The 25,398-nt window shown below is 41.3% G+C and overlaps 1 protein-coding gene across 7 annotated transcripts in view; it reads right to left on the bottom strand.

Annotated features, from left to right (window-relative positions):
* LOC124616497 (parathyroid hormone/parathyroid hormone-related peptide receptor-like) overlaps nucleotides 1-25,398 on the bottom strand; it is a 759,731-nt gene that overhangs the window by 27,651 nt on the left and 706,682 nt on the right. For all 7 annotated transcript variants that reach the window (XM_047144855.1, XM_047144812.1, XM_047144835.1 and 4 more), the window contains 5 exons: nucleotides 24,631-24,737; nucleotides 23,615-23,746; nucleotides 16,097-16,191; nucleotides 14,742-14,907; nucleotides 9,188-9,350 (listed from right to left, as the gene is read on the bottom strand). In XM_047144855.1, coding sequence (XP_047000811.1) covers nucleotides 9,188-9,350; nucleotides 14,742-14,907; nucleotides 16,097-16,191; nucleotides 23,615-23,746; nucleotides 24,631-24,737 — 663 coding nt within the window. The remainder of the gene's footprint in view (nucleotides 1-9,187; nucleotides 9,351-14,741; nucleotides 14,908-16,096; nucleotides 16,192-23,614; nucleotides 23,747-24,630; nucleotides 24,738-25,398) is intronic.

Raw genomic sequence — 25,398 nt, 5'->3', positions numbered from 1 at the left:
CGCATCTGTTGTTTCTGTTAACTGAATCTTTTGAAGCCGTAGACAGATTTCTGGTAGACGACACGTGTTGGAATTCAGTTTGTGAATCAATTTGTGAGCAGGTGGGAAATGGAAAAAGCACTTTTTTATGTAGCGTTACTTGGGAGCTCCGTTGTTTTCTGAAGTTTTCAGACATGGCAATGAAGCAATAGCACAAGATACCGCCGACGAGATGTTATTTTTTCAGGTATTTTTTACTCTAAGGCATGTTCAACTTAGGTTCATTGTTTTTCCCTTTCCACCCGGGGTTATAGTCTATTTCTGCAACGTAGAGGGACACTTACAGAAACAATACTGAACGCCCCGTTCCTGAGAAAAGAATATTACTCATTTAATTCCCTGAAGCTTTTACTGTGGAGGTCGAGCTTCGCCTCTTATTGTTTATCTTTACCAACCTCAGTAGAGATTTTCACATTCAGCGCTATTTTTTCACGTTATATTCGCCCGCGTTTGTATAGTAACGCTTGTGATCCTGTGCCAAAAGATGACAAAAGGGCAGTAAAGCTATGTAGGTTGGGGCAGGCGAGGAGAGGAGAGTTGGTTGCGTATTCAGTGCGCATAACTAAGAGTTAATTGTTGAATGGTTCGCTTCTGTTAAGGTCGGAAACAAAATCCAAGCAACTCTGGGAACAGGCGGGTCTGAATGGTGTAAGGTAGTTAATGGTTTGTTTCGGAAAGGTAGGTTTGAAAATTTAAAAAGGGAAATGGATACATTTAAGTTAGATATGATGGGAATTAGTGAAGTTTGGTGGCAGGAGGAACAATGCTTCTGGTCAGGTGAATACACAGTTCTATATACAAAATCAAATACGGGTAATGCAGAAATGGGTTTAGCAACGAATAAAAAAGTAAAATAGGAGCGCGGGTAAGCTACTACGAACAGCGGATAAGCTACAACGAACGCGTTATTGTAGCCAAGATAGACACGAAGCCCACACCTACCACAGCAGTACAACATTATATGTCAACTAGATCCGCAGACGGCGAAGAGGTTGAAGAAATGTATGATGAGATAAAGAACGAAAATTTAGTAGTCATGGGGGACTGGAATTCGATAGTAGGAAAAGGAAGAGAAAGATTATGGATTGGGGGTAAGAAATGAAAGAGGAAGCCGCCTGGTAGAATTATGAACAGAGCATAACTTAATCATAGCTAACACTTGGTTCAAGAATCATGTAAAAAAATTGTCTAGGTTGAAGAGGCCTGGAGACACTGGAAGGTTTCACATAGATTATATAACAGTAAGATAGAGATTTAGGAACCACGTTTTAAATTGTAATACATTTCCAGGGACATATGTGTACACTGACTACAAACTATTGGTTATGAACTATAGATTAAAACTGAAGAAACTGCGAAAAGGTGGGAATTTAAGGAGATGGGACCTGGATAAACTGAAAGAGCCAGAGGCTGTAGAGAGTGTCAGAGAAGCATTAGGGAAAGACTGACAAGAACGGGGGGAAATATACAGAAGAAGAAGAATGTGTACCTTTGAGAGATGAAACAGTAAGGGCAGCAGAGGATCAAGGGCTGGTAGACGAGGGCTGCTAGATATCCTTGGATAACAGAAGAGACACTGAACTTAACTGATGAAAGGAACAAATATAAAAATGCAGTAAATGAAGTACGCAAAAAGAAATTTAAACGTCACAAAAATGAGAAGGACAGCAAGTGCAAAATAGCTATGCAGGGATGGCTACAGGAAAAATGTAAGAATGTAGAGGCATATATCACTAGGGGTAAGATAGATACTGCCTACAGGAAGATTAAAGAGATCTTTGGAGAAATGAGATCCACTTGCGTAAATACCAAGAGCTCAGATGGAAAACCAGTTCTAAGCAGAAAGGTGGAATTAGTATATAGCGGGCCAATACAAGGGCAATGCACTTAAGAAAGATATTCAAATGGAAGATGTAGACGAAGATCAAATGGGGGATATGATACTGCGTGAAGAATCTGACAGAGCACTGAAAGACCTTAGTCGAAACAAGGCACTGGGAGTAGACAAGATTCCGTTAGAACTAGTGATAGCCTTGGGAGAGCCAGCCATGACAAAACTCTGCAGTATTGTCAGCAAGATCTATGAGACAGGCGAAATAACCTCAGACTTCAAGAATAATGTAACAATTTCATTCCCAAAGAAAGCAAGTGTTGGCAGGTGTGAAAATTATCGAACTATCAGTTTAATGAGGCACGGCTGCAAAATACTGACTCGAATTGCTTACAGTTGAATGAAAAAAGTGGTAGAAGCCGACCTCAGGGAGGGTCAGTTTGGATTCCGCAGAAATGTTGGAACACGTGAGGCAATACTGACCCTACGACGTATCTTACAACATAGATTAAGGAAAGGCAAACCTACGTTTTTAGCATTTGTAGATTTAGAGCAGGCTTTTGACAGTGCTGACTGGAATACACGCTTCCAAATTCTGAAAGTCAAATACAATCCGGCAGGGGTCAAATACAGTTAGCGAAAAGCTATTTTTTACAATTTGTACAGAAACCAGAAGGCCGTTATGAGAGTTGACGGGCGTGAAAGGGGTACAGTGATTGGGAAAGGATCGAGAGAAGATTGTAGCCTGTCCCCGATGTTATTCAATCGGTATACTGAGCAAGCAGTAAAGGAAACAAAAGTAAAATTTGGAGTAGGTATTAAAATCCATGGAGAAGAAATAAAAACTTTCCCGTTTGCCGACGACATTGTAATTCTGTTAGAGGCAGCAAAGAACCTGTAAGAACATTTGAACGGAATTGACAGTGTCTTGAAAGGAGGATATGAGATGAACATCAACAGAAGCCAAACGTAGATAATGGAATGCAGTTGAATTAAATCGGGTGATGCTGAGGGAATTAAATTAGGAAATGAGACACTTAAAATAATAGATGTGTTATGCTATGTGGGGAGCAAAATAACTGATGACAGTCGAAGTAGAGAGGATATAAAGTGTAGACTGGCAATGGCAAGAAAAGCGTTTCTGAAGAAGAGAAATTTGATAACATCGAGTATAGATTTAAGTGTCAGAAAGTCATTTCTGAAAATATTTGTATGGAGTGTAGCCATGTATGGAAATCAGACATGGTCGATAAACTGTTTAGACAACAAGAAAATAGAAGCATTTGAAATTTGGTGCTACAGAAGAAGCTAAAGATTAGATGGGTAGATCACGTAACTAATGAAGAGGTACTGAATAGAATTGGGGAGAAGAGGAATTTGCGGCACAACTTGACTAGAAGAAGGGATCGGTTGGTAGGACAAGTTCTGAGTCATCAAGGGATCAGAAATTAAGCACTGGAGGGTAGCGTGGAGGGTAAAAACCATAGAGAGAGACCAAGAGATGAATGCACTAAGCAGATTCAGAATGATGTAGCTTGCAGTAGTTACTTGGAGATGAAGAAGCTTGTGCAGGATAGAGCAGCATGGAGGGCTGCATCAAACCAGTCTCTAGACTGAAGATCACATCAACATCCATACAATATCCAGACTTCATGATTCGCAGCAGCGTTCTGAATTCGTTTTCGATTTCTGGTGCGGATCGAAGTTGATGACATGTTCCTGGGCAATGTTCTGTGTCCGCTACAGGGTACAGTGAACACAGAGAATTGCTGAATTTAGCCTACTGTTAAACCGTATGTTGTGCACAACGAGCCATTGCACTCGCCGTGGTGGTGACTGTGTAGTGTGGATCCACAAGCACCGTTATATTCGGTCCGTTTGTCTTTGAAGAGAATACACCCAGAATGTCTGCTAGGTGTACAATAAAGTCTGTTCTTCATCGAGACCTCCTTGTACAACTTGTGATTCCTGCTTCACAAGGGCGCAGAGGGCCTGTCTCGTGTATCTTGAGGCGTGTACATTATTAAGGCCTCCTTGTACAGCACGTGGTTCCTGCTTTCCACGACCAGGTGAAACATCTCCATATTGTAATCTTCCATGACCGGGTTATCTCCAGAAGTTTTTCAGATGCATGGTCTGGAAGACCGCCTGATCTGAACCATTGTGAGGTTTGGCTCTGGGGGTATGTAAAACAATGCGTTTATCAGGGACTCGTTCGGTCTCTACCTGATCGTTAGATCAGTATATAGGAAGACGTTACTCAGATTCAACAGGAAATGCTATGAGCAACTGTTGATCACGCCGTTTTTCGAATGCGATTTCTCGTCGATGTCTCTGGTGCTCCTGTTGAACAAGCTGAGTTAGCAACGGTTGGTAATAAAATCAAAATTTTGCCTTTATCGTTTGCTTAACCTTTTCTACTCATGCCACGTTCCAGAACCATTACATATGGAAATATTTCTTGCATTCACAGCGCTGGAATTGCAACTGGCGGTCAAAATTGGAACTAATTCTTTACAACGTGAATTGGTTCCGCATTAACACAATGGCATATAAACCAAGTTGCGTTGCCAGACGATAATTACAGCCCTCACTGGAACTCCCTGAGTAGCTGCACTTGAATTATAACCACCCAGTACCTTGGGGATCCAGAAGACAGCTGCGCGAAAACTACAATATATACAGAAAATAGACACATCTTACATTACAGATACTAATATGGGTACCATTAGTAACGCAACAAACGTTAACACACGAGTGGTATGTGCATGCTTGAGTAACGACAGCAGCCCGCTTTCGAAATCTGTTATTTTATTGTATTGTATGTCAACCGGGGGCCTAGTAACGACGGAGAGGCTCCGTCCCCGCCGCAGCCACAGTAATCCGTAACCCCACGACGACTACCGCAGTCTACTTCACCCCTCCGCCTCCGCACACCGAACCACTCTTTCAGGGTTATTGTCGGTTCGGCCCCCGGTGAACGCCCCCCCCCCCCCTCCCCCCTAGGGAAGGTCTCACACCAGACGAATGTAACCCCTATGTTTGCGTGGTTAAGTAATGGAGGTGTAAGCGTACGTGAAGAACTTGTTTGCGCAGCAATCGCCGACACAGTGTAGCTGAGGTGGAATAAGGGGAACCAGCCTGCATTCGCCGAGGCAGATGGAAAACCGCCTAAAAACCATCCACAGACTGGCCAGCTCACCGCTCACCGGACCTCGACACAAGTCCGTGGGATGATTAGTGCCGGGGACCAAGCGCTCCTTCCCAAACCGGAAAGCCGGCCGCTGTGGCCGAGCGGTTCTAGGCGCTTCAGACCGGAACCGCACGACTGGTACGGTCGCAAGTTCGAATCCTGCCTCGGGCATGGATGTGTGTGGTGTCCTTCGGTTAGTTAGGTTTAAGTAGTTCTAAGTTTTAGGGGTCTGAAGACATCAGATGTTAAGTCCCATAGTGCTCAGAGCCATTTTGAACCAGTCCGGAAAGTCGTGGGTTAGACCGAGCGGCTAACGGGGAGGGCAGTCTGTTTGTTAAGTTTCCTATCTGCACGCACTATTACCTGTTGCAATAATGAGCGGATGATTTGTCTACATATATTGCCACGCTTTCCCTTAGTGATGCGCTAAGCCAGTACAGTGCGTTGCGTATTTGGAGTAGGAACTTGGAGAGGTGCTCTAGCCACCGAACCGGTGTTTTGATGGCTACGTGTAGCACCGCCATCTATCGGAATTTCGTGAAACTATGGGGGCTGAGGCGGAAATATTCCACCATACACCACAACCAATTCCGCAATTCTTCAAACGAAACAGGTCGATGAGAAAAATGTGTTGCATCACTTACTAAACCCCCCTCGTATGTCTTTGAAGTTTCTATGTACTCTTCTGATTCACCACAGGTATTTATGATTAACGTTGTACTGTGCAGTGGGGGACATTCACCTGCGTTTTTCATGGTACCTATAGTAGTAATCGAAGGCACCATGACATCTGTGGACTACGTGAAGATTATTGCGTATCACCTGCTTTCCTTCACGCTTCATGTCTTCATCAAGGGCGTCGCCATTTTCCAGCAGTATAACTGTCAGTCTCGCGAGGTCAGATTCGTGCTACAGTGGTTTTCGGAGCACGATGGCGAACTCACGTTAAATGTCTTGGCCACTAAATACGGCTGATCTGAAATCGATGGTACACTTCTAGGGCCGGGCGCCAGTTTGACGGCCACAAAACACAGGCTCTTTAAGGGAAACGCGTGATATGTGAGTTGTGTAAAAGTCAGGTGCCACATAACCACGGAAACCAACCAAGATCTTATAGAATCAAACCCACGCAGAATCGATGCTGTATTACCTTTCATATGTCGAACAATATGATATGAAGACTGTTTTGGCTCATCTGTGTATATCTGTTTAGTTGGACTAGGATTCTGTCCCCACCCCTCCCGAATTGATTGTCAATGTCAATAAAATTCACCAGTCGCCGCTTTACATAAGATGTTATCTTATTTTGTGTTGAGGGCTACGAGTTTGAACGTTTCACTATGCCATCTTCAAGCCCCATATGCATCTCTCCAAACGCCTGAAGATGGTAGCTTTGAAAATAAAATACAATAACATTTTAAGTTACACGGCTCTTGGTGAAATACATTGACATTGACAATTACTTAACCAGTCGATGTCCCCTGTTCGTGATGGACCAACAAAGAATTCCCGAATTGTGTCCATTGCCTTGGCCACCGCCCGATCTCGTTCGGGTCTCACTATGGCTTCTGTGAATCAGCCCAACTCAGTCGGTTAAAACGATGGTGGAGTTTAGGGTACCAGTCCACTATATACCTTAAAAATCAATTTTATAACAGCGTGTAACCAATGCAGAATGAACGATTACGTCCATGGTCCATGACGTCATCGTCTTAAAAGATGGCGGAATGAGAACTATCCTTTCGGTAAGTGGCAACCCTTTTGGAAATTAGGAGAGAGTTAACGCTCGAAGCGAGCCTTTGGGGGCGGGTTGCGAGACGTGCGTGGATAGCTTAGTAGCTAGGAACGTTACCTGCGAGAGGCAATGCTGGATATTTCGACTCCTGGTTCTGCTAGGAAGTTTCAATACTGAGCGTACTCCGTAGCAGATTGAAAACGAATTCTGATAAACTGGGACCGTGGTAACGCCGAAATACTTACATGACGTACTTTGCAGTCTCTTAGGAAGACACATACGTGACAGATTTGCACAGTGAGTTCAGTTGTGGTCTTCTGTCACCTGTTTCATTGATTTCCACCAGAACAAGAAAGAGCAGTGGTTCGCACATTGGACTCGCACTCGGGAGGACGACGGTTCAAAGCCGCGTCCGGCCATCGAGATGCATGATTTGAAAAATGTCGTATTACCGTATTGAGCTACTGGTCAAACACTTTATTGATACAACCAGTGTCAGACGTCTGACCATCATCGTCATAAAAGTATTCGTAGCATAATGTTACGCGAAATATAAAATCGTTACCGTCTTGTGATATATTCATGAATAGTAGATTGTTATCATATCGTATTATAAATTACATCGTCAATCTATAAAAGTTGTGCTTGATTTATAGACTGACGAAGGAATTTGTATTACCATATGGTAACGGTGTATTATTCATGTTTTTATCACCTGAACATAACGATTTTATATTTCACCTAACATGATGCTGTGAATACTTTATAGAACCTGATGATAGTCAGACAACTAATCTGGTTCGGTGGACAATATATTTTACAAGAAGCTCAAGACGGTAGTATGACATTTATCAAATATATAAGAGCTGTGTGGCACCACTTTCTGACAATATATGCTGATTTATGTTTGCCTTGATTCCGCTGAATTGCCTAAGGCAAATGTTGGTATGGTTGTTTTGAAAGGGCACGGCCGATTTCCTTCGCCATCCCTTCCTGCGCTCCGTCTGTTACGACCTTCGTTGTCGACGGGACTTTAAACACTATCTTCCTTTTTCTTGAATTTCAGATGTGTTGTGCACACATTGCTTAACGTATATCACAGAATGTAGGTCTATCCACTTCAGCTTATTCGTGGAATGAAAACAATCGTTCCATGAAATTATTCATTACAGTCGTTACACTCAAGGATCTACAACGACTAAAGCCCGTAATTCTGAAAACACTCACATATATTTTCGTTCTAAATAGGTTCGTCCTCATGATTTCATTTATCTTTGTACTGACTCACTTCACAGTATTCTTTCCTTAATCTGTTTTGAATTCAGTCTCGTTTAATTTCAGCAACTACGACGTTCACTTATTTTTTTAAACGTCACCACGAAAAACTAAAATCACGCAATATGTTTTCTGTATACGTTCAGATGCATTTCTGCAGTAAAGGTAGACACTGAAATCCGGGCGCTATAATACTCTGGCACGTTCCTTCATGGAGTACACCAAAATGGCGCAGGTAGGTGTCAAAGTGGAGTGTCATCTGTTAATAATTATTTTTCTTTGGGGCTCTAGTTTAGACGAACATAGCTGCAAAATTTCCGCTGATGTCGAGAATTAATGACCGCACTATGAAATGGAGACAGGCTGCACCCTTTTATTTGGATCCTCTAGCAGCTTGCTAGGATTCTGTTGCACAGGGATATCAGAGTGTTCCAGGACTGCATAACCGTATCTGCAAACGAACGGGAAGTTAATTCCATAATTTTAGACTTCGGGATGGTAGAACTTTGACCAACCCTTGAATTACTCCCTGTGTTCTTGTAACTAAATAGACACAGGCATTTTTTACCAGCTAAAAAATTTTAGTTACAAATGAAGCATAGCCCCTGAAGATTCCAGTTCAGCTGTCGAGGTTCAGCGTCTTTAAGTTCGTGTCGCTCATTCTCAGCTCTCATTTGTATAACTGTTGCACTGATTATTACATAATTTCATATGCAAGGGAAATCTATCACGTTACCTCTAATTACAAAGTTATAGGGAAGATCAATGACCGAATATTCATATTACAAGCGGATTGCTTTTAGAACAGTTCGTTGACAGATAATCAACATTAGTATAAATTCGTCTTCTATCATAATCATTTCATAAAAAACTGATTCAGCTACTGCACGATGTTGAAGTCCTTTAATAAAATTTGGTAGAATGGCACAGCAATTACAATTAAAACACTGAAAAATCAAACAGATAATTAATAAGTTCTGTGAAGATTTGTGTTAGTGGCCTAGCATTGTATCAAATTCATATAATGAATTTAGAGCTTTGTTGTGGTGCATCTTAAATTTAATATGTCTCTATTCTTTAAAATAGTATGTTACGTTCATATGTCTGTACATACCCCAACCTAAAATGATGTAGAGTTCAATACCACTTCTGTCAGAAAATAGTGCATTGAAAATTAAATTATGTAGATAGAGAGCTTCCATCAATATCCAGCTATAATTTGCCATTATAAAATATTGCCAAATGCTGAAAACGAGCTTGCAGTCCCAAATATTTCCCTGGAATGAAACAAAAATCATGTAACATACGTTGAAAACAATAAATAACATTTCTGCTCTGTAAATAGATATATACTATACTTCAAAACTCATGCCACTGCACTTGCAAATATAATTAAACTAAATTTTAAATTTTAAATTTTTTAAGAAAGCATATGTTTATAACATATTTTAAGTATTGAATTTGGATGTACTTTAGCTATTTAGAGGCACAATGAAAACCCAATTTTAATTTGTTTCCTTGTTTTCTCCTCTAGTAGTTCACAGAAACTCACATTTTAGGAGGAGTGGATCACTACAAAAATTATGTGCACCTTCGAGAGGCTTCGTAATTCTACAGATTTCATAGAACTGAACTATAGTGAGCCTGTATCAATGCACTACTTCTTAATTTCAGTTGATACTAGTTTGCTTTGGGTCTTCATCTACCTGTCTTGAGATGGTTATTCTCGCAGAGTTCCATATATATTTGGAACATTTTTACAGTTCTTGGGCACCTGAGAGGTACATCATTTGCATCTCTTAAATTCTTGACCATTTAGCCATTAATATATATTCTCTTGCAAATTGTAAAGCAAAGCCTTTATTCAGTCTGATATCCGTTCTTCTGGAGAACTTTTTTCCATTGCGGTAGCTGACATATTCGTCGTGAGGGGAATTTAACAGCTGTACTGAAATTTAAAAAAAATTGTACGTCGCTCGTATCACAGCCTTAGGTGCACTCATTTTGCAATAAGACTACTTTTGGTCTTCCTCTATCATCTTCAGATCTATGTAGGTTCGTCAGCAACATGCCACGTCTGTATCGGAACTACACATCTGAACACCTATCCCGCTCCATCGGTGAATTTCAGTTACAATATAGTAACCTGATTAATGTAGACCAAATATGATTTTACTTTCGTTATAAAGTGTTAGTCTCCTTCACAGGTGGCACGAGCATCAGAAACTAATGTACCCAATTTTGTATTGCTCAGGTCAGTAATCGGTGAATGACCAACAAGTGATGACACACACAGAAATTGTGACTACAGTCGTATCTACAACTATAAAACATGTTCAAACATTGTTCTGTTCAAATAAATGAGACACAGTTAGCGGAGTTAATGTATTTTTAAACAGTCTATGTAAATCTCTGTTTTAAAATCCCAGTTAATAAAACAAGATCATGTCTTTCAGGGGAACGAATCTAGTCACACCAAATATTTTTTCTGGGAAGCAATATACACTTCTGGAAATGGAAAAAAGAACACATTGACACCGGTGTGTCAGACCCACCATACTTGCTCCGGACACTGCGAGAGGGCTGTACAAGCAATGATCACACGCGCGGCACAGCGGACACTCCAGGAACCGCGGTGTTGGCCGTCGAATGGCGCTAGCTGCGCAGCATTTGTGCACCGCCGCCGTCAGTGTCAGCCAGTTTGCCGTGGCATACGGAGCTCCATCGCAGTCTTTAACACTGGTAGCATGCCGCGACAGCGTGGACGTGAACCGTATGTGCAGTTGACGGACTTTGAGCAAGGGCGTATAGTGGGCATGCGGGAGGCCGGGTGGACGTACCGCCGAATTGCTAAACACGTGGGGCGTGAGGTCTCCACAGTACATCGATGTTGTCGCCAGTGGTCGGCGGAAGGTGCACGTTCCCGTCGACCTGGGACCGGACCGCAGCGACGCACGGATGCACGCCAAGACCGTAGGATCCTACGCAGTGCCGTGGGGGACCGCACCGCCACTTCCCAGCAAATTAGGGACACTGTTGCTCCTGGGGTATCGGCGGGGACCATTCGCAACCGTCTCCATGAAGCTGGGCTACGGTCCCGCACACCGTTAGGCCGTCTTCCGCTCACGCCCCAACATCGTGCAGCCCGCCTCCAGTGGTGTCGCGACAGGCGTGAATGGAGGGACGAATGGAGACGTGTCGTCTTCAGCTATGAGAGTCGCTTCTGCCTTGGTGCCAATGATGGTCGTATGCGTGTTTGGCGCCGTGCAGGTGAGCTCCACAATCAGGACTGCATACGACCGAGGCACACAGGGCCAACACCCGGCATCATGGTGTGGGGAGCGATCTCCTACACTGGCCGTACACCACTGGTGATCGTCGAGGGGACACTGCATAGTGCACGGTACATCCAATCCGTCATCGAACCCATCGTTCTACCATTCCTAGACCGGCAAGGGAACTTGCTGTTCCAACAGGACAATGCACGTCCGCATGTATCCCGTGCCACCCAACGTGCTCTAGAAGGTGTAAGTCAACTACCCTGGCCAGCAAGATCTCCGGATCTGTCCCCCATTGAGCATGTTTGGGACTGGATGAAGCGTCGTCTCACTCGGTCTGCACGTCCAGCACGAACGCTGGTCCAACTGAGGCGCCAGGTGGAAATGGCATGGCAAGCCGCTCCACAGGACTACATCCAGCATCTCTACGATCGTCTCCATGGGAGAATAACAGCCTGCATTGCTGCGAAAGGTGGATATACACTGTACTAGTGCCGACATTGTGCATGCTCTGTTGCCTGTGTCTATGTGCCTGTGGTTCTGTCAGTGTGATCATGTGATGTATCTGACCCCAGGAATGTGTCAATAAAGTTTCCCCTTCCTGGGACAATGAATTCACGGTGTTCTTATTTCAATTTCCAGGAGCGTATTAAAACAATCATCGAATTTTAAATATCTTCGTTGCAACATAACGACGTTGAGCAAAAATGTTAGTAATTTTGAAGCTGCGTGTGGATCAATTCAAAGAACTTCTAAAAATAAAGTCAGGAAAGAATCGAAAATCAAATTTCAGAAAATAATTGCTTTACCCACACTGATGTATGGGAACGAAACCTGAGTGCGAAATCAGTAGCATCTTAGTAAAATTGAATCAATAGAGTGTTAAACGACATACCAATATATATTCTAAAGGATAAGGATTTAAGATATTGGGAAGGAATTGAATTCAGGGTCAGTGCGTAACAAAATATTAAGAAACAGTTGGAACTCGACTGACAATTTACAATGAATGGTAAATACCAGATTAACCAAGGTTGTGTTGAATTTCATAGTGAGAGGAAGAAGAGGCAGACGACGGCACAGGTCACGCTGAAGAGAACCATGAAGCTGTAACGAGCAGAAACGCCTAACCCATGAAGTGTAGAAGAAAAAGTAGATCTACATCTCTACTCCTCAGTTCGACCTTCCGGTATGTGGTGCTTCTGGTACAACTAACTTTTCACCCTTTCCCTGTTCCACTCGTGACTGATGGTTGAGAAGAATGATTGTTCGTAAACCGCAGTACGACCTCTCTGCTGAGTTCGTTCTGCAAGGAAGTTCTGAATTAAATATGGTCCTACACACAGTAAATCCGTATTTAGTTCACTAAACCATAGTGTGGGACAGTTAGGAATGCCTTCCCAGAGTTGAGGAACGCGGCATGAGCCTGGCGACTTGTCTACCACTCTAGGCGCTCCGAACTCCATGGACGAGCAGCGTAAGCTGCGTTTCGCCATGTCTGTTTGAGAATCTATGCTGATTTTTGCACGGGAAATGTTCGGCCTCAAAAAAAAAAAAAAAAAAAAAAAAAAATCAATGAGCATAATCTGTATTTTTTCCATTCGTTAGGTAAAGTGATGCACATAGAGAAGGAAACAATTTCTCACAATCCTTCTAGAATATGTCTCCAAAGATTTTTCGCCTATGATGTGATCGAACTATAGTGAAACTGAGAGACATTAGTCTTATGATAGTTTTAAACGTTAAAAGCCACGCCTTCACCTACATTTCACTATCAGCCTGTTACACATAGTAACGATGGTGTAGCGAACGGTGTAGTTAGGCACAGATTCCTTAGTAACCACTATCTGTTCGTGTTATGGCCAGACGTGTACTGGGGGTTCATTAGCAAGCAAGGTCTGTAACGATGCTGTCGTACATAGGTGCTAATTGCTTAGGAACCAGTAATACACAAATTGAAATTTTTTATTGCTGCCAAGAGTACTAATATTTTAACAAATAATAATAATAAATACTTGATATGGTTCAGATGACTTTCCACTACTAAGCGATTTTAGTTTATTTTTTATTTGGGGTCCACTTATTTCAATAGGTACCATTTAGATAACCTGTAAACTAGCTTCTTTTATGTCTTTTCTAGAGAAATCATAAATAAACCTAATCTACCTAAGTTGGAATGAATTTGATATGAAATTAATTTAAAAAAAAAACACAAAAAAATATTAAATATAACGGAGTAATCCTTTAATGCTGGTGTTCTAACCCAAGAGGAAATCTCTATCACTAATTACAATTTACAGAGGTAATGACAATATTATTTGATAACAAAATGGCTCTGAGCACTATGGGACTCAACTGCTGTGGTCATAAGTCCCCTAGAACTTAGAACTACTTAAACCTAACTAACCTAAGGACAGCACACAACACCCAGCCATCACGAGGTAGAGAAAATCCCTGACCCCGCCGGGAATCGAACCCGGGAACCCGGGCGTGGGAAGCGAGAACGCTACCGCACGACCACGAGATGCGGGCATTTGATAACATGATAAAACTAATTCACTCACTGTAGTCAACTCTTATCCGTTTTTGACAGCTAACATCATTACAAAGATTTTTAATGTTACATTGTGAACTACTGATCTATTTCAACAAATTCTCCACACGTATTTTAGACAAACCGCAATATTTCCTTCATTCTGTCGCTATCCATCAATTATCATTTTATTTATTACGCGTTCCTTCAGAAACATAAGTTGCGTTTAACTACTGGTCTCTATAGTTCTTCTATGTGACTTTTAAACTGAAATGGTAAACAGTTAGTAAACATGTATTTTCAATGGATTGGATAAATTCAAGCTGCATATCAAACTGAGGCTTGAATAAATGTCTACATTTTTAAGTATCAACGAACCACTGGCGTATAGCATCTGATATGCTCAAGGTAATTCTAGATGTTCTAACTTAGGTCAGAGTGTATGGGTTTCTCAGGTATCTGAATTTTCTGGGACGAAAGCTCATACTTATTAGCATGTAATAAGGCGAAGAAGCATAGTAAACTTTCGTACTGAATTTACCTGGCACTGGAATGAAGAAAGTAATTTCATTAAAGAGGAAATTGAAGAGGAATACATATTGAATACATTTTATTGTGATTTTTGCTCCACACAATACCTTAACTTATATTAGTATTTCATATATTATAGCTTTTAGGAACGTATTCTGAATTTTCTATCGTTGTTAAAATAAATTACACTACAGAAATTAAACTAATACTCTTAAAATTTCAAAACACTCTTGAGATTGGTAATAATGGCTGTGAAATGTGAGCAATAAACTGTCCCTTGTAAGGCAATATATTACTATAGGATGCTGCAAATCAATAATACATACCTCTGCAGGTACGTTGAAGTAATATTTGCCACTTCTTTGCACAAGATTACTTGGGAGACCAACAGAAAGAACGAAGAGTGAATCTTTAAGTATTGTAACAAATGCTCTCATAATAAATGAGGCAAATAGATGCATATGTAAAATATTACGTGGGCACCGTAACGTCCTGCAATGGACAAAGATAGAAATCAATTAATGGCGAATTATTAGCAAGTTAAAAATGTTTTCTTTCCAGCTCTGTGTTTCGTTCAGTAATACATAAAAATACTACAATTTAAGTGATAGTTTCACTTTATTATAGAAATAATCCTATTGTCAATGAAAGACAACAAACCGATGACATGATACAACATTCTTATAACCACAATAATATTTAATTATTATTGAATGTTCCATCTTAAGTACATTGCAGTTAAAGAGTTCTTTTACAACAGACGCGTTTAGAATTCATTTACGTAGCGTCCTCTGTGGTCATACTAGAAATATGGATAAATAATGTCTGTACATTAAAGGTCTTTTTAGGCCAGAAACAGCAGTTTTCATTAAGTTATCTTACAGTTTGCTTCCGGTGTTTTTGCCTCAGTTCTACTTACTCTGCAAACTTCTTCTGTTGCCTTTGATGTTAGTGGAGATTGAGGTCGAAAGAAACTTGGCTTCACATTCACCTTTGGAAAATGTTCACCTTTCCTGAAACTACTTTCTATTACGCTCCGTTGGCGTTATTTCCATTTCAAATTACACTATAAAACTTCACAAGAAAATAGAACTGAAGTGAAGTTTTCGAATAAGATGTAAAGTAAGGGGAAAAAGAACGCTAATGCAACATAAGAAAAAGTGATTTAAAAACAGCCGACAAATTGCCAAGAGTGAATTTGAGACCATGTTTCTTTGTACCACAGCCTCCGCTAAAAACGAAGGAAAAAGTGGATGTTAGAAGAAGTTCGTAGAAACATGGGGCAAAAACGTCGCTTGAAAATTGTACATAAACGTCATAAGGAAGTAATGCTTTTAACCTATAAAGACCAAAATGTACAGACATGGCATGTGTCCATATTTCCAAAACTACCACAGAAGATGCTTTTTAAATAAAAGTGCAATGTGTCTGGTGCAAAAATACTCTTTAATAGCAGTGAGCTTAACTAAAAAAAAGTCGTAATTTATTACAACATCTGCCACTGAAGATTGCCATGTAAGCAAGTATATTACAATCATATTTATCTTCACTATATAAACCTCCACATGGAAATAGAATTACACCAGTTGTGTCGAATATATATTATGATACATAGCCAATCCCGCTTAGCCCTACCGCAGTACGTAATTTTAATTATTTCAACTTAAATACAGTAACATACCTGATCGCAGCCAAAATGGTGAATGCGAAGATAAGTGACACCAGAGATATACTATACCCAGCTCTTGAAACGTCTGTTACAACAGGGAGGAACGTCTGTAAATAAAACGAAGGTTATCGTTTTTCTCACAATACTATTGTTTGTCACTAGTCACTAAAATTTCATATCTAGTAATATGTTGAATGAACTGAGCTTCATTACATTATTCAGAACATACACCAATACAGGAACTACGTAATTCAGTAGTAGACCGAAATATAGTGCCTGCATTTTGGAGCAGCACAGGAGGAATTATTGTTGAAAGAGCAGTAGAGAGAACAAAAACAGTAATATGGGAAACAAGCAATACACGATATCAATAGCAAATTCATACTTCTAAGCAGAATGAAGGTACGAATACTTCTACGGATAGCTCCTCAAGTAAAGCCAAAGCCCCTAGTTCAGTATGCATTACTTCATTGTTGTGTACATTGCTTGACGTGTTATAATCCTCAAGGCTTTATTCACTATCAGTCCACAGCCTCAGTGTAGCTTCTGCATAATGAAATGCTTTTAAAATCACCGTTGACTGTCAGCGTACAGTGTTTCTAAAAAGGTTTCATCGCTTAGAAGAAAACAATCCTCAAGACAATCACAGTGAGTACTTGTGGAAAAGTATGTAAGTAATTTCGTTATATTTTGTTATACGTGAGTACCTTTGACAATACGCGTTTCACAGTCCCTGTTTGATCATGTCTCATTCTTTTTAACCCTATTAAATGAGATAAAAGCACCTTTGAACTGGTGCAGGTTGATGACCTTATCATCTATTGAGCATTGTTCAGTTCATAGTAGTTACAGCCTGTAATCCGGTTAATAGGTTCACAGAACGTGGGATTAAATCTTACGATTTAACGAGCATAATTCAGCAGTAATGCAAAAGGCAGTTCATGTTGTTGTTACCGACCATGTTGAAAGTGAGTATTATCCCGCCCAGACTGCAGCAATCAACGGCCAGGTTAATCTTGACGGATCTCCTAATAGATTTCAAGTACAGAAAATTAAGAACGAGGACCTTAAATAAATATTTCTCCTAAAACGCTAAAACAGTGTCAAAGTGTATTTTGCCTGAGCAAAGTCAATGTCCGAAAACTGGCAACGTTGCAGTACCCACAGTGCTCGTGTTTTTGTAGGTCACCTGAGAAATAATGCCTGTTGATAAGAAAGCACACTGTGTGGAATAAGAACTTCGAAAGCAAAAAAGAAAGATGTCGGTCAGTGTCCTGTATGTGATGTGACCTTGCAATATAAGGCGAAGGGTAATTTGTGTGTTACTATCGCTTCACCCTTTCCCATTTCAGCCTCAAATAGTCCGCGGGAAAAGCGCGTTCCGTCAACCGTCCGTATAGGTTGAATCGACATAACTTTATCTTCTTGGTCTTTCCGTGAGATATACACTATGTGAACAAAAGTGTGCGGACACCCGCCGAAAAACTCTCTTTTCATATTAGGAGCATTGTGCTGCCATCTAGCGCCAGGCACTCCATATCAGACATCACGAGAGGGCAGAATGGGGCGCTCTGCACAACTCACAACTTCGAACGTGATCAGGTGATTGGATGTCACTTGTGTCATACGTTTGTACGCAAGATTTCCACACTCCTAAACATCCCTAGGTCCTCTGTTTCCGATATGATAATGAAGAGGAAACGTGAAAGGCACGTACAGCACAAAAGCGTACAGGCCGACCTCGTCTGTTGACTAACAGAGAGCGCCGATAGTTGAAGAGGGTCGTGATGGGTAATGGCAGGCATATATGCAGCCCATCACACAGGAATTCCAAACTGCATCAGGGTCCACTGCAAGTACTATGGCAGTTAGGCGGGAGGTGAGAAAACTTATTTCGTGGTCGAGCGGCTGCTCATAAGCCACACATCATGCCAGTAAATATCAACGACGCCTCGATTGGTGAAGGAGTGTAAACATTGGACGATTGAACGGTGGTAAAACGCTGTGTGGAGTGCCGAATCACGGTACACAATGTGGCGATCCGATGGAGAATGCCCGGTGAACGTCATCTGCCAGCGCGTGAAGTACCAAAAGCAAAATTCGGAGGCGGTGGTGTTATGGTGTGTTCGTGTTTTTCATGGAGGGTGCTTGCACCCCGTGTTGTTTTGCATGGCACTAACACAGCACACTTCTTGCTTCCCACTGTTCAAGAGAAATTCGGGGATGGTGATTGTATCTTTCAACACGATCGACCACCTGTTCATAATGCACGGCCTGTGGCGGAGCGGTTACACAATAATGTACCTTTTATGGACCGACCTGCACAGCGTCCTGACCTGAATCCTATAGAACACTTTTGGGATCTTTTGGAACGCCGACTTCGTGCCAGGTCTCACCGACCGACATCGATACCTCTCCTAAATGCAACATTCCGTGAAGAATGGTCTGCCATTCCGCAAGAAACCTTCCTACATCTGACTGAATATATGCCTGCGAAAGAGGGAGCTGTCATCAAGGCTAAGGGTGGGCCAACACCATATTGAAATCCAGCATTACCGATGGAAGGCGCCACGAACTTGTAAGTCATTTTCAGCCTGGTGTCCGCATCCTTATCACATAGTGTACGTAGGAGGAAACGGTATATTTGTTGTCTCTTCTAGGAAGGCATGCTCTAGGAACTTGAAGAGTAAACCAGACTGTAGTACGCAACGCCTCTCTTGCAATGTTTGGAGTTGGTTGATTATCTCTGTAATGCTTCAGTGCTTCTTAAATGGACATGTAACGAAAAACGCAGCTCTTCTTCGGATCTTCTCTATTCCCTCTATCAAACCTATATGTTGTTGATGCCAAAGTGACGAGTAATATTCCAGTATTGGTAGAACGAGGATTTTTTTAAAGCTATTTCCTTTATTGATGGACTAAATTTCCTCAGGATTGTTCCAATGAGTCTCAATCTCCAATTTTCCTTTTCTGCGATTAGTTTTATGTGGTCTTTCTGCTTTAAACAGCTCTGTACGCATACTTGAAGATAATTTATGGACTTTTCTGCTTCCAGTGGGTGCTCTGCAATAGAATAGTCATATAATAGCCAGAAGATGGATAGTACGTTGCAATATTGTGCCATGAGGACTCATAAAACTTGGAAGTAAGAAAATGTGAAATTATTGTCATTATCAATGAACGTCCATTCTTTACAGATATATTAGTTTTCAGCGAAATAATCACTTCTATGCATACTATTCAATAGGAAATATGTATCAATGCTTAATTTATATAATTTGTCTAAAAATAAGATTTTGCTGAACAAGCTGAACTATTGTCATCGTGCACTGTTTGCGAAGTTACTTTGCGCTATTAGGGGCGCAGCACGACACGTTTGTGTTAGCTGTTAAAATTAGGAAATACTTTTGATTATAAAGGGTTACTCACAAATACCTGCAGTGTTTCAGAAGACAACGGTATGGGATATAAAAGATATACAGGAAAATGAAGCATATCAATAGAAACAGGATCCGCTTGAAGTTTCGATCTGTAATAGGCGGTAAGGATTAGTCGCAGAGCGCACACCACTAGGGACAATCGTTTCAGTACACAGCGTAGAAATGAGCGATGCCTGTGTTTTGTGTTCTTCAGTTCGCTAAACGTGAGTCAGTTGTCACGGTGCTGCTGTCATTTAGTAGCAAATATCAGATAAATTCTCCAACAAACAAATCATTCCTTGAGTGTTACAAGACATTCAGCGAGACTGTCAGTTCAGCCGGTACCGTCAGCAGAAAAGGTGAAGTGTTTGTGGGAGTAATTCATCAGAACCCAGAAGAAATAGACGACACGTGCGAGCAGAGAACTGCGGATAACATAGCCAAATGCCTAGTGAAACCTACGCAAACCTCTGCGTGTGAAGCCGTACCACCTGCTCTTGTTACACGGGCTGACTACCCATGTCAGCCGGCAGCGGTGGCCGAGCGGCTCTAGGCGCTTCAGTCCGAAACCGCGCGACTGCTACGGTGGCAGGTTCTTATCCTGCAGCGGGTATGGATGTGTGTGATGTCCTCAGGTTAGTTAGGTTTAAGTAGTTCTAAGTCTAGGGGACTGATGACCTCCGACGTTAAGTCCCATGGTGCTCAGAGCCATTTGAACCATTTTTACTCATGTCAAGAGCTTCGCTCTGACATTTGCAATTACTGGCAGCGGATCAGCGTATGATCGTCGAAATGGCAGAGATAACCGAGTGCGTAATAGAGAAGCAACTATAATCGCTTATTAGTGGAAAGGCACCAGGACGAGATGAAACACCTATGAGATTCTACAAAGTTTATGCAAAAGAACTTGCTTCACTTCCAGCAGCAGTTTATGGCACTCTGCTGGAGTATCGAACGGTACCCAGCACTGCACAAAAGCCCTGGTCGTTCCTGTTTTCAAGGAAGGTCGTAGGTCAGATGCACATAGTTATATATACCTGTATCGTTGATGCCAATCTGTTGTAGGATTATGGAGCATGTTTTACTAAGCGTATCGGTTCTGAAGAACGAAAAAATTGTCCTCTATGAAAATCAATCTGGATTCCGCAAACAGAGGTCTTGTGAAACTCAGCTCGCTGTGTTACTTCATGAGACCCAGGCGCTGTAGACAATGGCTCTCAGGTTGACACCCTGTTCCTCGACGTAAGGAAGAACGTGTCATCTAGTGAAAAAAAAATGTGAGCGCACCGAATATTGGACCAGGCCTTAGACTAATTTCTAGACCTCCTAACAGACAGAACTCAACACGTCGCTTTTGAATGGTTCAAATGGATCTGAGTACAATGGGACTTAACATCTGAGGTCATCAGTCCCCTAGAACTTAGAACTACTTAAACCTAAGTAACCTAAGAACATCACGCACATCCATGCCCGAGGCAGGATTCGAACGTGCGACCGTAGCAGGCGCGCGGTTCCGGACTGAAGCGCCTAGAATCGCTTGGCAGCGCGGCCGGCGTCGCTTTTAATGGAATAAAATCGACAGATGTTAAGATGATTTCCGGAGTAGCCCAAAGAAGTGTGATAGTACCGTTACCGTTTACAGTGTATGTAAATCATCTAGATGAAAGAGTCGGGAGCTATTAACGACTGTTCGTAGTAGACAGTATCCATTTGCAGAACGACGTACAGAGGATTGAAGTGTGGTGCAATCTCTGACAGTGGACCCTGAATGTAAATAAATGTAATATATTGCGCTTACAGGAGAAAAGAAGTCCATTACCGTACAACGGCAATACTGATGACAAATTGCTGGAAACAGTAGCAAGCGTAAAAATCTAGGAGTAACTATCTATAGTGATCTTTAGTGGAATGACGAAATAAAGTAAATAGCAGGAAAAGCATATGCCAGGCTGAGATTCACAGGATGAATCTTAAGGAAATGTAATTCATCCACGAAAGAAGTAACTTACAAGACGCTTGTTCGACAATTTTTAAGTATTAATTCTTCAATCTGTGACCCTTACGAGGTAGGAATGATAGACAAGATACAGGAGGACCAACGAAGAGAGGCGCGTTTCGTCACGGGATCGTTTATTCCAATGCTCAAAAATCTCCAGTGCCATGCGCTACAAGAGAGAAGTTGTGGATCACGGAGAGGTTTATTATCGAAATTTCGAAAGAGTATTTTCCGGTAAGAGCCAGAAAACACATTATTTCCTTCCATATACGTCTCGAGAAATGACTACGACGAGAAAATTGGAGATATTAGAGCTAATATAAAGACATAGCGACAATCTTCCCATCACCTTTCGCGAGTGCATCAGGTAAGGTGCGATCAGTTAGTAGTACCGGAAGTACCCTACGTCGCACACCGTCATGTGGCTTGCGGAGTACTGATATAGACGTAGATACAGAAGGCACATGGTTTATCAGAAGTGTTGGTTTCCAGGTACGAGACAACGTTTCATGTGTCTGGAAAGGTGTACCGTCATAATCTGCATGTTTGGGGCATATAACATCCACACGACATGAAACTTTCCTGGCAGATTAAAACTGTGTGCCCGACCGAGACTCGAACTCGGGACCTTTGCCTTTCGCGAGCAAGTGCTCTACCATCTGAGCTGCCCAAACACGACCCAGGACCCGTCCTCACAGCTTTACTTCCGCCAGTACCTTGTCTTCCACTTTCCAAATTTCACAGAAGCTCTCCTGCGAACCTGCGAATTCTCATTCTGGAAACATCCTCCAGGCTGTGGCTAAGCCATGTCTCCGCAGTATCTTTTCTTCCAGGAGTGCTAGTTGCGCAAGGTTCGCAGGAGAGCTTCTGTGAAGTTTGGAAAGTGGAAGACGAGGTACTGGCGGAAGTAAAGCTGTGAAAACGGGACGTGAGTCGTGCTTGGGTAACTCGGATGGTAGAAAACTTTCCCGCGAAAGACAAAGGTCCCGAGTTCGAGTCTCGGTCCGGCACACAGTTTTAATCTGCCAGGAAAGTTTAATATTAGCGCACATTCCGCTGCAGAGTGAAAATCTCATTCTGGATACACACGAAATTATATAACACATTCGTGATTCACATAAAATTAGCAACTCTTGTACCTACCTCCTAGTCAAAAGTTTATGGTCTATGTTTCTTTGCAGATATAACTGGTTTCGTTTACCTGGACATGCTGCAGCAATATCTTTTGGTAAAATTACAACAAATTTTTTTCAGACGTTCGTGATTACCTCTTTGGCGAACTGCCTCGGCGTTGAACTGGAAGTGCTGGTCATCAAGACTGCTCTTATTCAGCGTCGCCTGTGGTCACATGACTCTGCTCGAAGCGTTTTCTCCCTTTGATCTTATGTCAAAGATCTTGCCCTCACTAACATTTAATAGGAGAGAGTTGCAAGTAACGGTAATTAATGCGATCGCTGCTATTGACGGTTATGTGTACGACAAGAAGAATTTCTCTAGCGTTTTGACTATTGGACACAGATCGCTCAAATAAACTATAAATTTAGAAAGTCATAACCAGAGTTTGTAAAAGAAATGAAACATGTGACGATAACAATAGCTGTAGTATCAGGCGCAGGACGTCCATAAAAGTTCAGTGACATCGCCTATAGCAGACGCGAACCAACAAAGTCTATACCTCTTTTTCATTAAAGAGCCTCCTGCTGGCGTTGAACACAGTCAGATTTCATCATACAGACTGTAATTAAAAGAGGGCTGTGTTATTGCTTACACCTTACATCACAGTGTCTGCATTTTATGCCTTTGTTGAGAAAGTTTCTAGCTGATTGCGGGAACCTCGCAAACATCATCCACCCTTACAATCGTTTCAGTTAATTTTTGGTTATTTCTGTTATATACGTTTCATTGCTTAATGTCTCACAGTCAAATTCTATAAAAGTAACATCATCCCACGCCTAGAATATAGAACTACAGTATTTTTCTGTTACATGAATGGCTGCATATCAGAACTCGTCTTATCAGTTAATTTTAGAGCCATATAATTCTTAGGTGGTCGTCATATATAATGCAAAAAGCAAACTTCTCCCACAAAATGACAAACAATGGAATACGTCTTACCGCAAGTGAAGAATCATTGACACCACTCGTAAATGGTTCAGTTACTGTGGCATATGGGGAATCAAAGCACTCTGTGTAGTTAGTCCACGTCATCCAGGTTCCATTCTCGTAACAAAGCTTGGATGCATTTCGCTGCAAACGTAAATAATAACTTTAAATTAATGGAAGTATGCTAAAACTGTAAAACATACACTAAGTATTAGATGTAAATAACTGCAACTCAGTTAAAAATGCAAGTGAACCATGAAACTAAGAATAAACTGTTAATGTATATTCCGTAAGCTTCATAATAAAAAAAGGAAATGTGCAACAGTTCTGAATAAGTATGAGATTAAAACGAACACCAAAAAAATAAAAAAATAAAAAAAATATATAAAAAAATTGACGGTGAGAAAACAACAGACGAGGACACACGGCATTAAATTTCAAAGAAATAGAAAACACAAAATCTTATCATTTAGCTCTTTTCGTTACATAAGAGGAGCCAGCTTGGAGGTCAGAAAAATAACTGCAACAGCAAACCGTTGTTTCAATGAAAGAAGATTGTTAGTGAACAAAGCGCCCAGAATAGAAAAGAAATTGTTAAGATATGCGCTTGGGGTATAATTTTATATGGGTGAGAAAGCTGGTTACTGTTGAGCAAAGAAAGCACTTACAACGTAAAGTGTTGGAGAATGCTACGGAGAACCAAATGCATAGAAAGAAAATCCATTAAAATTGTTGTGAAAGAAATCAATCAACTAAGAATCTTAGTAGAAGAAGAAGACGCAAAAATAACTTCAACAAATAAAAATGTAGCAAAAATTTGTGAAATAAAATCTATGAGAAGCCAAGAAAGAAAATAGAAGATGATATATGGAAAGTAACAAAACGTCAGTCAAGAATGAATTAAACGGGCAGCAAAATATAGAAAGCTGTGGTTACATAAACATGACCTTGATAGTTGATGGACATAGTTATTAAAGCTTAACAATAATGAAAAATTTCAGTAACGGTGATTGAAGGTAGAAGCATACCTTGGGATCGAAGCCGAAAAAGTATTCTGGGCAGGACACAATCTGGTACTCTCCAGGATCTGTCTCTGGCCAGCAGAAAATTTGATCCCATGTTGGCTTACACGTTGCTGAAACGAGAACGAGAAGCAGTCATAAAATGTACACCAGAATAGTTCACGTAATTTATTTACATTTTAAGTTGATAACGCTGCATAGAGATCTGTATTTCTTTCTATCTCATAGGTGAGTAAGCAGTTTTGAACCTAGCCTCTTCGTGCCTACGGCTTTACGGGTACGTGCTATCTAAGAACATAACGTGCGTAAATAGGAAGACTTTCAAACTAACCACTAAATACTGTGACAGCGAAGTCTAACATCAAATCTCTTTAGATGGGTTCAAGACCGGAAAAATTGAAGTCCATCATACGCTACAGTCATGTTCGCCTCATGGATTCACGGACGCTATAAGGTACTCAAATGGGGCGTGTATGTGCTTCTTATACAGAGTGAGTCACCTAACGTTACCGCTGGATATATTTCGTAAACCACATCAAATACTGACGAACCGATTCCCCAGACCGAACGTGAGGAGAGGGGCTAGTGTAATTATTTAATACAAACCATACAAAAATGCACGGAAGTATGTTTTTTAACACAAACCTACGTGTTTTTAAATGGAACCACGTTAGTTTTGTTAGCACATCTGAACATATAAACAAATACGTAATCAGTGCCGTTTGTTACATTGTAAAATGTTAATTACATCCGGAGATATTGTAACCTAAAGTT

Source organism: Schistocerca americana, chromosome 1 (assembly GCF_021461395.2).
Source record: "Schistocerca americana isolate TAMUIC-IGC-003095 chromosome 1, iqSchAmer2.1, whole genome shotgun sequence".
Classification (NCBI taxonomy): Eukaryota; Metazoa; Arthropoda; class Insecta; order Orthoptera; family Acrididae; genus Schistocerca; species Schistocerca americana.
This window is presented reverse-complemented; position numbering and strand designations above follow the sequence as displayed.